The sequence below is a fragment of the Chaetodon trifascialis genome, chromosome 2 (assembly GCF_039877785.1).
Source record: "Chaetodon trifascialis isolate fChaTrf1 chromosome 2, fChaTrf1.hap1, whole genome shotgun sequence".
Classification (NCBI taxonomy): domain Eukaryota; kingdom Metazoa; phylum Chordata; class Actinopteri; order Chaetodontiformes; family Chaetodontidae; genus Chaetodon; species Chaetodon trifascialis.
In genome coordinates, this window is record NC_092057.1 from 12,506,565 (window position 1) to 12,521,965 (window position 15,401).

General features: G+C 41.2%; 1 protein-coding gene across 2 annotated transcripts in view; it reads right to left on the reverse strand.

Annotated features, from left to right (window-relative positions):
* The window catches only part of ctnna2 (catenin (cadherin-associated protein), alpha 2), a 315,779-nt gene that overhangs the window by 244,838 nt on the left and 55,540 nt on the right, over positions 1-15,401 (reverse strand). For both annotated transcript variants that reach the window (XM_070971232.1, XM_070971240.1), the window contains 4 exons: positions 13,546-13,741; positions 10,308-10,474; positions 9,053-9,172; positions 7,574-7,840 (listed from right to left, as the gene is read on the reverse strand). In XM_070971232.1, the coding sequence (XP_070827333.1) occupies positions 7,574-7,840; positions 9,053-9,172; positions 10,308-10,474; positions 13,546-13,741 (750 nt within the window). The remainder of the gene's footprint in view (positions 1-7,573; positions 7,841-9,052; positions 9,173-10,307; positions 10,475-13,545; positions 13,742-15,401) is intronic.

Below are 15,401 nucleotides of genomic sequence, written 5' to 3' on the forward strand. Positions count from 1 at the left end.
CAGACTGATATAGCAATTACCAAGAAAGCTATCCCTCAGTTAGGAATACATCTACATGCATTAGAGCTCAGTTGCTCTCCAGCCACTGTTTCTCTGTGGTTGGCTCACCAGCATCTCATCCAAAAGGGGATCACGTGAAAAGATGGTCACTGGGCAGGCACTACACTAACAATGACGATACCATCTATCGGGTGTGATGGTCATGCTCCAGGAGAGGGAACGTCATTTTATTGGCAAGGGAAGAATGAAAGCAAACTCTGAAAAAAGCAAAGCAGAAATCTGTTTCCATATTATTGCACAGCAGAAGAATGACACACAGACAAGAAGAGGAACACCAGCTTCTCCTCACTGGTCTGACATCTATGACGTTTGTTGCAATTCTGTTATTAGCTGTAATTCAAGGAGTGTGCCATCCCATGAACACAAACACAGTCAGCCACTGCACAGACAGACACATGCAGCATTCGGACAGTGACTTACACTTGGAAGCAATGCTTGCCACAGTGAGATTCAAAGGACTGGCTGTCATGCACACTTTCCCTGAGCTAGCAAGTAAATCCGGTTATAGTTAGCCTATAATGTATGCAGAGTGAGGAACGGCATATGCTTGTGCAGTTTGACTACAGGCCCTGCAATATATAGAGGAGAATTTTGCATGAAAATAAAACGCTGCTACCAAATCAGAGTGTGCATGTAAGCACACTAGCATATCAAACACCTCTGTTGGTTCAAGACACAACAGACAATGAGAACAAAAGAGCAAAAAAGTGGGGGGAGACAGAGAGGTGAAGGAGAGGGAGAAAGAATCTGTGTAAATAACCCCCCCTAAAAAGGAAGAAAGATGTAGAGGACAAACAGATGGAAATAAAAAACATGGTAAAATGATCCAGTGCGACTTGGATCTCTGCCGCAGGCTCAAAGCGACGCTCTGCCAGAGTATGCATGTCTGCGCTGTGCGAACGAAATGTGTTTTTGTGTGTGCCTGTGCTGTGCTGTGTGTGTATGCAGGACATAGACATCAACTGAGCACCCTCACTGTGTTTTTATGCTAGCTGCAGGTTTACAGGAGCTGAGATGACACAACAGGAGTGGGAAAGGGAAGGATACGGCACAGATCTCCTAACTGTGTCATCCTCTCTTTGCGGGCATGTGGAGGAGAGGGAAGCATCCAGCAGGATGTGGGCTGAGGGGTCAAATTAGTAAGGCTGTAGCTGATGAACTCTAATACCGAATTCTTTAACAAACTCAATACAATCTACATACATCAAAACATCTCAGCATGAGAAGATAACTTCCATCCGATTGTCATGAAACTATACAAGGTAAAGCGGACTCCTGTTCCGAACGGGAACGAGGCAGACAGAAAATCTCTGTTTCTAAGGACTTGCAGGAAAAAAGGATAAAAATGGAAAAGACAGAGGGAGGGTGGGGAATGAAGAGAGGGAAAGGATGGAGTGATGAATGTAATTAAACACTGCCATCTGCTGGCCGTAGTGTGAACATACTGTATGCTTTGAGTGAGAAGCTAATGTATTTGAGCAGCTGCACCTTTGACCACCTGTTTGCATTGATCCAGCCAAAGCAGATGTGACGCACAAAGGACAGAGCACTGGGCCAAACCTGACATAATAATACGAAAAAATATTCCAAATTCAAACAGTGCAATAGTATATCCCTTTTCAGAGGGAGGCAAATTTAATTTGAGGAAGGAGCACTGAGGACGAGGCAATCATTTTGATGCAATCACAATTATGTTAAAAGACACCATCCCCATCCTCTACTCTTGTCTCGTCTAATCGAAGGAGCAGCAGCAGCAGAGGAATAAAAGGAAGACCTTCTATAACTCTATACTTGAACTGGCAGGGTTTTCCTAGCTTGATTACATTACCTGAGCTGGAGTGCATCTTGTATTTCTTCAAACTAAAAAAGGTGCCTAAGAGAAGTACTTACTTTGCTGCTGTTCAGAAGCCTCATTCCTTTATGACACTTCAAGTGTGAGAGAATGGGAAAGACCAATAGAGTTAGAATTTGTATCAGGTGCGCCTCTCTTTTGACTGTACAAAGATAAGGAGGCTCAAAGCGGGAATATGACAGGGAGACAAAGATGACTTTTTTGCATATTAAAATGTGCACAGCAATTACTTGCTGAGAGAGAAAGCTGCAGTCTGTCTGTCTCCTGCCTGCAGGTAAATGCTTACAGATACTGATCAGTCCTCCTCAGAAACAGACCTTTCTGTGGTAAAATCAGGTTACAAGAGGCAGATACATCCTCTGTATGATAAAAAAAAACATATTTATACACCTCAGTATTTGCTACAATGAGTTCATAACTCTATTGGTCTTGCGTATTTTCTTGTTCCTTAAATCTAATAGAATTGCTACACCGTGTGTGTGTGTGTGTGCTGTGACCTAAAAATCTACGCCTGTGTGTGCTACAGTGTGTCTTTACCCACATACCCGTAGGGCCTTGACTCCATCTGTCCTCCCACCGAGCTCAGATCCCCAAATAAAGACTTTCATTCCAACATGACAGGGCTCTTCCTGCATAGCGAATTTAAAGGTGGCCATCCTCAAATTCTGTGCCGCCTTTACCAAAAACTTGGCTGTGTCCACAATACTAAAACCTATTCCAAGAGAGTTGTGTTAAAACCCTCAATGCCAACTGTTGTGCAATAACTGAATCAGTCCAGGGTGGTGCAAAGGTGAAAAGATAATTGATTTGGGTGACACTCTAGCTAGCACTGGCCATTACAGTTAGAATTCACATTTATCACAAAAAGAGGTAAATTTGCGTATAGAGAGAGAGAGAACTGTCTCTATTTCACTAGTCAACTAAGTGGACTGGCAAATGGCAAATACAATCTTACATATCGTCTCATACAGTTACAGCTGTACTACTGATCAAGTCACAGAACATATGTTTGAGACTTCTTCAATTATCCCAATGTTGCCCTTCAAAAGTATTTTTCTTTCTTTTTAAAAAAAAAAAACAATAGGACATAGTTAACTATACATAATGGAACATGGGAAGCTCTTCATTCCATGGTTTCCCAGAGTTCTATGGTAAGGAATACACACACCCGTATTCTTTGTAATATGTACTGCTTGAAGATCTTTTGTCAAAGTGCCACTTTGGTTATTTGAATGAACACAGGTTTTAAAACCTGTCAGTATCTTTGTCATAGTTAATGCTTCCTATAGGTACAGTGGCCAATCATATTTGCTTCAGACTTAAACAAGCAAATCAGTATTCAGTGGAATGGGTTTGCCTCATTCTGAGTCACATTTCTATCACACTCAAACTATTAACATTTCCACAGGAAACTAATTGTTGATATTATGGTCCAGTATAAGTGACCATTAAAATTCTAAGACAAACTGAAATGTTAACTTTCCTAAAATGCTCATAGCATTTGGAAAAGAATCCCTTCCAATATATTTGATGAGGCGCTCTCTTGAAGGTAAAAGGTGGAGTCAGGGGGTTGCCTCTTTGTTATATGCCAAACGACAGTGAAACTGAGTAAATTTGAACTGATGCCGACCTCCCTTTTCTCTCTTAATAGATCTTGTATCTCAGTGTCCTAAGTTGACTCATTCCAAAGTAATTCTGGGTGTCAGTTAAAAAAAAAATACAGAGATGAGGTCATCCCCTCTTTCTTGTCTTATTCATAAGCTGCCCTTTCACTCCAGCTATAGACCTGCATCTGCGCTCTGCATTTAAAAATCTTGTCTAACCTTTTGTATCACAAACCGTAGATGTTGGGGAGCGGTGGAGGCAATGCGCTCAACGTTCCCAGCCATTTTCATTTCTAGTGGAGTGTGAGCTACAATCATCCTTGACAAACATAAAGTCCCCAGGATGTTTTTCCCTAATTAGAGATGAAAAAGAATGCACGTAGCAGGCAATCTATATTCTCACTGGTTTGGCTGGGTTGTTGGCATTGAGAGAGAGGAGATGAAAGGTACTCTGTGTTCTTTTCTTCAGTCTGTTTACACTGTTATCTGTTTTCGTCATTGCTGAGTATATGTGCAACTTATATATTATTTTTATTATTTAGATAAACACCTGTATTTTCCTGTGATAAAATATCCTGTAATATGAGTGGAAGGGCTAGAAGAAACAATGGTGACAGCTGAGGGATTCAAAACCAATAGTCAGGGTTAAATGATGACATCTGTTTGGCTGAGAGAACACCTAGTCTATATCCACTCACTTGTATCCTCTAATGAAATGAGCACATCACACTACAGCTGTTTTATGAAAATAAAAAGCTCCAACATTCAAAGCTTTTTTTTGTCTTGATAGGGTGTGTGTATTTGAGTGTGTGTCTGTGCTGTAGTCAGGTCTGCCATCCATGCATCCAGCCATCACAGAAGAGTCAAAGAATGAGTAACAGATCAAAGCTGACTTAGGACAGGGAGCAGCACCCCAAAACAGATAAGCGCAATCATCCAACTCTGCAGTATCCAGAGAGACTCCATTACTGAAAACAAAGCAAGCGTGCATTGTGAGTTTGTGTGGATGAAAAGAAAAAAAAAAAAGAGAGAGTTTGAGATTATCTGGAAAGCAGTGTACAGCTGCCCTGTATCACAATAACATATATGTACACCCCAAATGATATGCACTATTGTGTGTATGTGTTTTACCACCAAACACAACCACACACAAAAGTCCATGTGCCCATGCACAGTCTCGCACACACACACAATCCTGCAAGTGCCACGCCTCACTGCTCAGTATCAAGTCATTACTATTCTGCGAGGATCTGACCATAGCCTGTGTGTCTGTGTTAAGTTCGGAATTAAACATGCACCAGCTCCAGGCAAGCACAGAGGGCTAAGCAAAGGGCAATTTGTCTCATTTAACAGCTGCCTGTCTGCCTGTCTGCCAAATACAATCACATTATGCAGGTCTTTTGCTTTTCTTGAAAAGCCCGAGTGTTTTACATAAAAACAGAGTTGATGTGATTACTATAGGCCACGGCCTGGCGCAGAATAACATGATGGCAAGCTCAGAGGAAACGGAAATTTAGGTCTTCTCAAAGTGAATAAGCCTTTAGCGCAAGATAGCTTTTAGTAATTGATTGAATGTTCAGCGTCTCGGTTTCACCCTGCTGGTCTGACATTTCTACGCACAGCAGCAGCATGGAGTCAAAGAAGCCACTTGCAATTTCCAAACATTACCACAAGGGGTCAGTCACATACTGTAATTTATCTTGACTGCATTCCAGTGATACCATTAAAAAGAAGAGCCTTGCAGTTTGTAAGTGTATGCTAAACAAGGAAAGAAAGAAAAATGCCATCTGCACTCACAGATGCATTGAGAGCATTCACTGTGGCTGATCTTGCATCATTTAGAAATGATTCACCTGCACATTGTTTTATTCTGTTCAATTTGTCTATTTTTTGCCATGACAGTCACGTTAGACAGTCAAGGTTGATTCATTAAATCTACTTGTGATCTCCAAAAAATTGTGTTGAATATAAAAATGTGTGTAACACTGCACTCCTATGTAGTGAGAGTGTTGAGCTCCTGCAATAGGCTTGTTCCTGTGAAAATACAACGAAAAACACCTTAGTTTAAACGTCTTGAGACTCATCATTACAGAGGTGGCGAAGAACATTCTATGACAGCTCATTAACACTGGCATCAAGTACAAGCGAAGATATCAAGGTCTATTGCTGTCACAGAACTGGAAAAAGTACTGCCGTGCTCAAAACAGTGCGACATTGGTCAGTCTTTAACAATAAGAGCTGGGTTTGTAACAAATAGCCAATCAGATTCTGCAGACAGAACCAGATTAGATGGTTTAGAGAAGCATAAAACTATTGATCCCCCTGAGGAAAAGAGGCAGTTGCAGTGTGTAGCAAGCCATATGATTTAGTGGGACAAGGATAAAATACAAGCACATAACTAGCACAGGAAGCAATAAGAAAGTAATTTTCAACACAATAACAGTAGAAATGGCCAACTGGTATAATACATAAAAATCACAACAAAAGGTAAGACTGCTTCTGCTGTCAAGGCTATACTAGTAGGGGTACTGCATAATACCAAATAACACTAAGGTGCAGTACTTATGCTTTGCAATAATTAATATTGAATTGTGCCTTTGGGGATGTAAAAAGGCTTAATATTCATAAAGTTACAGCCAAATTCAAATTCAGGGCTTAAGTGATTGATGCACTACATTAATTTTCTATCCTTGCTTTTAAGTTTATTCTGTGTCTTTTTTATGTGAAGCACTTGGTGCACATGGTTTCTTTGTATAAAAGCACTTTGAGCCGCAAAGCTTGCATGAAAGGTTCTATATAAATAAAGTATTCTTATCATTATTATTGCTTAACAAATCACAGTTGACAATTCTTCATATAAAGCAGTACTTTACATTAACTAACTACAAGTTAGCTGCTTGTTGTTAGGATTATTTTTTAGCCAGAGTGGGAAAATGTCCTCAAAATGCTGCAGTATTTGTTCTATTTCTGAAACAATCTATGGTGTATGTGTGTGATGTAAAAGATTACCCCGACTAAGTAGACTGTTAATTGCTCTGCATGCTGACAAAATGCTGCTGTCATGGAAACATCACAAACAAGTAAAGAAAAAAGTGCAGCATTATTATAAAGATGCTCTGAGCATGTCTGCTAACTGAAAAAAAATCTATATGCAAATACAATTTGGGTGTCATCAGTTATAACAGCAGCTGAAGGGAAAATATGCCATAGAAAATTTGATACATAAATTAAAAATAGCTCTGCCTTTACCCTGATACAGCGGTTCTTAAGCAGGCTCCTCAGTAGCCTGCGTACCGCTGGGTTTCCATCAAACCAGACTCTATTGGCATTCACAGCACATTTTAATGAGGATGTTTGTAATGAGGGGGTCAAGATCATGAACCACCTCAATGTCCTGAGCAGGAGACATGATCACCTTAACAACAACAAGCTTCCAGCTTTGAGCAAGCCGAAAGTTCACCATCAATGTACAACCACTAGATGGTAGCACAGAGTCATATTTGTGGAGAAAACTTGTTTGAGCACAAATGAGTTCAGCTTGCTGTGTCCTGCGTATTTAAACAAAGCCAGGGTGAGCATCAAAGAATACAGAAGTAATGGTTGATTGAATATAAACGGGAATAAAAAACCCCATTGACATCACTGAGCATGTGTGTGACAGAGGGAGATGCAGAAAAATAAGTAATACTTGAATATGTTACTGTGACACTGAAAATGAATATTCAGATATTAAACATGTCAGTATGAAAGCCTATGTAGATAGAGTAACACTGGCAGCCCTCACACAGCGCTGCTGATAAGAAGTCATGCACTTTTCCTTATCTGGGGCATAGAGCAGGGCTTGCCATTGCAGATATCAGACCTGGAAATGTTAGATCATATTGATGTGCTTACTGTAAACTAAGCTATACTGTTCTCACTGTTAGTGACTATATAATAAAAATAATGAAAAATCATCTCTGAGCTTTGAAAAGGTCATCGATATGCTCTCAAAGTCTGCATAATATGTGTCTGATGTGTAGTATCTGAAAGAAGATCAAAATGCTTTCTGACTTACATCGAACTCATTGAGGGCAGCAGCCAGCTCCCCAATGCCGGCGTGGCCATGCTTCTCATCAGTGGGTGATGTGGCCTGAGCAGCACTGGAGATGCCTCCTATGGCCTCCTGAACCTGCTTGAACACGTAGTCGCGGTTGGCACGTGTGGCCGCCACATCCGGGTGGCGCAGGAAGGCCTGTGAGGCCGTGTACAGCATGGTGGCATTTTTCTTGAGGGCCCCACGTGCAGCTGCCATCTCATCTCGACACTGAGGGTCTTTCAGTTCCTGAGAAGGTGACAAAGGTACTCAAGTAAGCCCCAATACCCACTTATGATCAGTCCTTAACTAAAAAGGCAGGGTATATTTCAGAATTGGTTTCAAGAGCTAAAAAAACACAAGGGATTTTGGTGGCATCATCAATTTACAATAAATCACAAACTGATCCTAGTTCAAGACATTTCCTGTAAAAACAGAAGTTCATGTCACATCTGATGAATTGGTATTGTTCCAACTACACAAAGTTAGGGCAGTGTCAGCAGATCAGCAACCCTGAAAGCTGAACTGAATTCAGCTCGGTGTTTTGCTCTGGGACATTTCAGCAGGGTGGATGCTTGCCAACATGAAACTTGTCGGAAAAAAAGCGCCTAAAAGCTTTTTGTCACACTGGGGGCCATGTCAGAAAAGCACTTTCATGTGTTATCATCCTCCAAAAAAAGCACTGATGTGGATATTTTGCTGATTTTCAGTAAAAACAGGACATTCTAGCACACATTACTTCCTGTACATTTCTGTTAAAACTTATCATATACAGTAATAATCTGCATCATTTATGCTTTGCTAAAATATTACTGAGTGTATTTTTTATTGCCTATCAGCTGTAACCAATACTACAAATTATCAATATAGTATATAAAAAAATACCCATAATGTCTTGATAATGTGTTGGAATTGTCAGTGCTGTTTACAGCCACAACTATCAGGACAATAATGGACTGAAAAGAGGTTCATTTCCTGCTAAAATGACTTAATTTCCCCTTCAGGAAAGAGCTGCATCTTGTTTAATCACATCATAATGACAGCATGTCTCTGTGTTTCTATGAAAGGTGGCCTTAAAGAGACATTGCACATTTTGCAAAACAGATAAAACTGCATTCATCATGGAGTGGGCCGACAACTTTGTCCTTATCTGACATGACACAAGCACTCTCTGCACACGTCAGGCTTTGGCTACATTTGTTTTCAATAGAACCTCTTCCCAAGAACATTACTTCAAACTTGGTTTGAGTTGGAACCACTTGTCTCTGAAACAATGGCTTGAACTCTAACACCACTCCGAATGACGTTTAGAAATCACAAAGACAGAGAAAGGCAGAGTGTAGACACTCTCAGGAGCTTTCTCTTTCATGGGAACTCCCTGTGCTGCATGCGACACACAAGTCAGGAGTGGTTTACTTTTCCCGAGAACGACGGAGGAGGAGACGGGGGGCTTCCTGTTACCTGCTGTCTCCGGGCTGCCACATAGTTCAGCTTCACCATCTCCTTCCCAAACTCCTTGAAGCGGTTGGCCAGGTCCTGCTCATTGGTTGCATTCTTCACTCCCTCCAGGGCCTCCTCCACCTGTGCCACACAAAGAAATGCCGGATTTCACAAAACCCTCTGTGGATGCACATGAAAACTAGCATACACTGATTTATATCATTTATTTATAGTTTCATTAATGTAGTTTATTTCAGTAATAAACTTTAAGCCATAAATGTTAGAAAGCACTTTAAAGTAAAACAATAATACCACACCTGTATTGGGTGAAAATGATTTTTTTTCCCACTCGTGTAATTTCGACCAGGTTTAAAAAGACAATAACCATTTAATTGTGCAGTTTTAATGAGTCTCATTTCAGCGGTCTTCATCCCTTCTGCGGGTACATTCTGATTCTAAACTCCATTCTATCCCTAATGAAAGCAACGCACAAGATGTAATGGAAAAGAGAGAAGAGAGACAGATAACTTTTAAGTGGCCTTTGATGGCACGGCTTATACTGGCTAGAGTTAAGCCCCTCTGTGGGCCTCAAGAATGAGGCTGGAAAAAAGGACTCTGAATGTGTGTGCGTGCGTGTGTGTGTTTGCAAGAGAGGGACAAAGTGTGCGTGAATGAAGGTACATGCAGGCCTGAGTTTGTTTCAGATTATCCCAATTGCATATCATTCTTTCCAGCACCCTGTATTAACCTCTCTTTCAAAGCCCTGCACCACTTTCAAAGTAAAGGACTCAGAAAGCCGTGTTGTTCAAATGACTCTACAGTGCGTGAGTGGGATGGGTATGTGTGTTTAATCACATCAGGGCACCATGGTATGATATTAATACAGTAAAATCAGATGTGTGCTCCCAGGAAACTCCTCCATGCCTCATCTATATGCTAATGTGTGCAGAGATCGTGATAAAAGCAGATATTTCTTTTGTGGACTATACAGCTCCAGCAAGTTCTTTGTGACATCTGACCACATCTTTAAGTGGTATCTGTGCATGCAAGTCTTACCATACCCTTGATTCTATCACTTGTAAAAAGCTTTGGGGAGTCATTTCAGGACATGTTTGATTTATATCTAAAGTGTAAGCAATAAGGTGGCATGGCTTCATAACTCTATGTCGTCACAAGGTCACATCAACCAGCGAACGCGTTGTTGAGCCACTGTTCAAAAAGCACTTTGTTCTTTTGGCAGACATTTGTTTTAACACAAGGTCATGATGACACTTACAATTTTGAGGTGGGACAGCAGCCTCATGACGTCAGCCATGTCAGCGAGGATGAGCAGACGGGTGACAGCGGAGAGCAGGGCGCGGGCGGCCCTCACCATGGTGCCACGCTTCACGGAGGAACACGGGTCATCGGCGAACTCTGACGAGGCAATACGCATCGTCTCTCCTGCCAGAAGGAAGGGAGAAAACTCTGAGTGGAAAAGAGTGGCTTTGTGTGGACAGGATGTTATTATCTGTGAGTGAGTGTGTGTATTTTTTCTCCTTTTTGTGTGTTCTTTCGTTTAAACCCGGCATTTCTGCACTGTTGCATTTAAAAATTAGGCTTCACTATTAGTTTTATACTATTTGTAGAGTCTAGCGGTCGCTGCGTAGGACTGTATCTGACATGATCTAATTTACATGAACTCCTGAACAACAACGAAATTTACCGATGTATTCAAAAAGAAAGGCTGAAAGAGACTAAATCATTTAAATGAAGCACTTTTCCAAATGAGGATTTTGTTTGAGGATTTCTTTTTTGTGCGTGTGATCATGTAATAAAATATGACGACTGACATCCAAAGCTTCATTCGAAAACCTCACTGGAGGCATCGAATGCAATAAAAATTACATTCAATCAAGCCCTAACATTGTTTAACCCCAGTGGAAGATAAAGGAAGCTAATGTTGGGGCATAAATACATTGAGATGACTGATTGTTCCTGAAACTGTGCCTGCACTGTATATAATCCATTTAAGGCCCACGACTAACTTTCTTCATCAGAGCTCATGAAACTGTGTTGTTTGAAAGAAGATAGACGGTTCAGGATCTAGCTTCAATGAAGGCCCAGTTTGCTGAACAACGAGAGGCCTTCCAGAATAACAATGACTGGTAAGCTGTTCCTTTACATAATGTGCTGCAAAGTGGTTTAGTTATGACCTCCCTTCACCCATTTTCACCTTAGGTCAAGTAACATTCTAGAAAGGATCAATTCCACCACGTCTCTCCGCAGAACTCTTCCCTCAACTCCAGCAGGCTGCATACAAATGATTACTTTCTTTAAAACATATGCTTTTCTTTGTTTCAACAAGCAACAATGGCTTTTTTTTCTGTGTTGATTTACCACTAAAAAACTTAATTCTGACGCTTATGTAAAATGAACCACGGGTGAGAAAACAGTCTACTTTCGAAATAATGATGCGAACGTTCCTGCTGGGTCAGTAGCAAAGTGTCAGCAGGTCAACACGGAGCCAGCTCTCTTAGCATGAATTAAAAAACACTGAATAAATAAAGCTCTTTGTCCTACGTTGATGTTAGGTGTATAAACAACCCTGAAACGGAAAATGCACCTGACATACATACACAAGGCTGGAATAAAGGCAAAACAAGCTCATGAACACACACAGACTGTTGCTGTTAATGCCTTAAGTCTGTCTGGCCTCGTGATGATCTAGTGAAGAGTGACAGTACAAAGAGTCTGATTACTGAACCTCTCTGTGGTCTGAAATCAGCATCTATAATTTAATCATGACAAGATAAAGGGGTTTGGGATGATGAGGTCATGATGACATTGGTCTGATGAGGTGATGACAGATTTAAGGGTCTTTTACAACGACCTTAACTCAGCTGGTGCCATTTGGCAGGGGACACCTCTCGCTGCTGCTAAAGGTCTTGTGAAAATGAGATATTCTTTTTGTGGCTGGCAAATAAAGGAAACATAGCATATTTCCGGACTCATAACTCAAGTTATTCATGTAAAAGTGTTTTCTCTGATAACCTGACATGTAATTATTTCCAACCTAGTAAAAAGTAGAGTGTAGAGAGAGAATGAAGTGAGTGCAGCCCACTTCTGTGCTGAAGAGCTTTTGAGTGTGCCCGTATTTTCATAATGGCAGTAAAAGGTTAGCAGATGCAGGGAATTAACTTTCATCTCCTGTTTTAGTGTTGGTCTTCTCTCAGTTGAAGCTTTTTCCGAGGAAAGACGAGTTTGATGCATAGCCTTTTTCAGAGGGCAAAGCCTTGCCATCAAAAGAATCAGAAAGGGCAGCGCGATTATTCATGAGCACAATGTGAACATATGCAGACACAGATGCAAAAACGGGGTTCAAAACATGCCCTAAAAATGGAGTAGTAAGATGGAGAAGTTCTTCCCCAAACTTTTTCTTAACATAGCCTTTCTTTGGGGGTAAAGTGGAGAAGATTGATCTTGTCCTTTCGGATGTCAGCTGCGGTGATGACCTGTATGGCAACAGTCTATTTCACGCCTCAAAAGAGCTGTGTGCCAGCGCAGTCGAGTCAGTGTTCAACAGCACCGGTGGCCAAGTGGAGCTGACGGTGCAAGATGAGGAATACAGCTACAACACAACATACTGTATGCTGAGCTCCATTTGCTCTTTCTGCTGATGCAGTTACTGAACGGGGAATCCAATTCCATTCTGGGGACAAACATTTGATTCACATAATGGCTCACTGACTTGCACTCAGCACAGAGGAGGAAACTTTGGAAACTGTGACATTGCCCCGCTGAGCAAAAGGTCCCACAAAGATTCCGCGTGATTTGTTGAGGTGAACAGTTGCATCCCTGCAGAAGCTTCAGTGTTAACGGACGTCTGCAATTTCCAAATCGTTGCTAATGAGAATGGGCATCTACAATGTCTTAAAATGCAGCAAGGCTCCCCACCATCACAGACAGTCGAAGCTTTAACGATGCATGACTTTAGGGTAAACAACTCCAGAATTAGGCTCATTACATTCATGAGGTTGCATGCTCCAAGTAAAGCCCAAGACTAATGGGGACTAATCTGTTATATATAATGGATCTGCCTTGCCACTCTTGACTCCACATCAGTCTAAAGTTGTGGAGAGATCTGACTTGTTCTGACATTCAGAGCACTTAATGCTTTTTTCAAACATAACAATTTTTATATCAATTATTCACCTTACGTAGCCGTTGGTGCTTGAAAAACTTTGCACGAAGGTAAAAAATGGCGCCAGCAGTGCAAATCTTTTCAGCCGGAAATGATGCTGAGCTGAGATCTGACTTAACATTATCTGTGAAATCTGTACAAATGACATGTTCCATATGTGGTCTAAAATGGTAAATACAGTAGTCAGGAAGCTCTTCTGAGGCTTTATGGACCCCTCAACATGAGGTGTTATATTAACACTGGCATGCAACGCACCGACCAATTTCAAAGCAATATTATAATACAACCGCATTCAAAGCACAAGCACTGTGTCTGCACTGAACGAGCTCACCTTGCTTACGAACATCCTCCACAGCAGCAATGAGCTCCTCCTTGAGGTCCTGGCTGTCTTTGGCAATCTGCTCGCCCTTTTCCAGAAAGTTCTGGGTAGCCTGCTCGACAGATACTGCCAGGACATGGGCCTTCTTGGAGCGCCCCTTTTTCTTACTGGATGGCCCTTTGTTGCTGGTGTTCACCAGGGTAGTCACCTGGGAAAGAGGAGAGGTCATTGAGGCCGGTTGAGTAATGTACAGAATGCAAAACAGAAGTACGAGGATGATAAATCGCAGCTTGTGTATATTGCCAACAGTGACAGTGCTGGAAAATGACATTAAATCAGTATATGGAATTACAGTTTTCAGTGCTTTATGCTCTCAGTACAGAACTGTGTCAGAAAGAGTCAAAAAATGCTACAAGTTAATTATGTTACGTTGCGTGTTCTTATAATGTCAGCAGCTGCCTTGAATAAACAAAGCACTCTCAAAAAATAAATATTCTAACGAAACGGAAACAGCAATGGCAATCCAATAAAATGATTAATTTCTGCTAATCTGCTTCTTTCGTTCCTCATTTTCTGAAATGATGGAGTATATTTTGTTCTGGTTTTGCAATGAACAGTGAAACTCTGGAAAAATGCTTTAAACTTCAGTGACAAATAGCCATGTCTTTATCCATAGTATGTGCTTCTACAACAATTAATGAGGTGGTTCATACTATCAGAGCTCTAGAAACGGGCACATTGGCTCATCTTAGGACCCCCTGAAAACATTTGTTCCGCAGTTTAAGTGGGGGTGCTATAAAGCACAGCCGGTCGGGTCAGGCTGTCCTTCTCAACACAAGGAAAAAGTAGCTGAAATGAGCCTCAGGCAACAATTTTCTTGACCTCAGCTCTTTTGGATAGGCTACACTGCACACAATCAATAGGATGATGTGTTACTGAATCCTCCAAAATGAACCCTTGATCTAATTGTATTTGCAAAGTCAGCATTTTGCAAAAGTATGTTTTGTAGGAGAAACGCATGAAGATACTTTCCATTAAGAAAGATTTGAGTACAGTTAAGAAGCGTTTCTGTTTTGAATTACACACTCATTGATTTCCCCCTACAGCAGACAGTCAGTCAAGAAGATGACATGCAGAGCAGCGTTTCCCCTCGTAAATCATTAGAATTATGAGAGCCTCTACTAAAATCTCACACAATCATTAATATCCTCTGCCCTAGTGTTCAACACAGACACTCACACAAAGCGCAGCAGAGGAGAGACAGGTGAAGTGAAGATGATGTTGTTGGTATCAGTTACAAAGAGGTTCGGTAGCTGCTGACGTATTCTGTGTTTCTGTGTTTTTAGCAGAGCAAGACCAGAGAATATTCAGTTACAACAGATCGGTGATGCTGTTTTGCCCGCATTGTTCTCCATGAAGATTGCAGGAAGTGTAATATAATGTAGCCCCAGTGCGTTTTACGTGGAGTAAGCACTGCTCCTCACATGAACTCTGAAATGCTACACTGCCTGTCAGAAGCTGGTCATATAGTAGTTTAGGAGGCACTTTGGCCTTGTGTGCTCTGATTAAGTAATTAACTTTGTTTTAATGAAAACCTAATTCCTGGCTTTTGCTCCTGATGTTGTTCACCACTGCTTGGAATAAGAAAATAACATGAGCAACAAGTGAATAAGTGCGGTGCTTTGGCGGATCTAATCTATGCCGGTGAGAGGAGTGGTTCATGTGGATTTCGAAAGTAACTGTTAAATATATTTCAGTGAGCCTACATTGGCATGTAAGCATGTTAGAACAGATTTCAGTGTCATGGCAGGTGGTAGATTGAGCGTTAGTTATGTTTAGTGCAAACACTATGTGTTGATACATGTTGT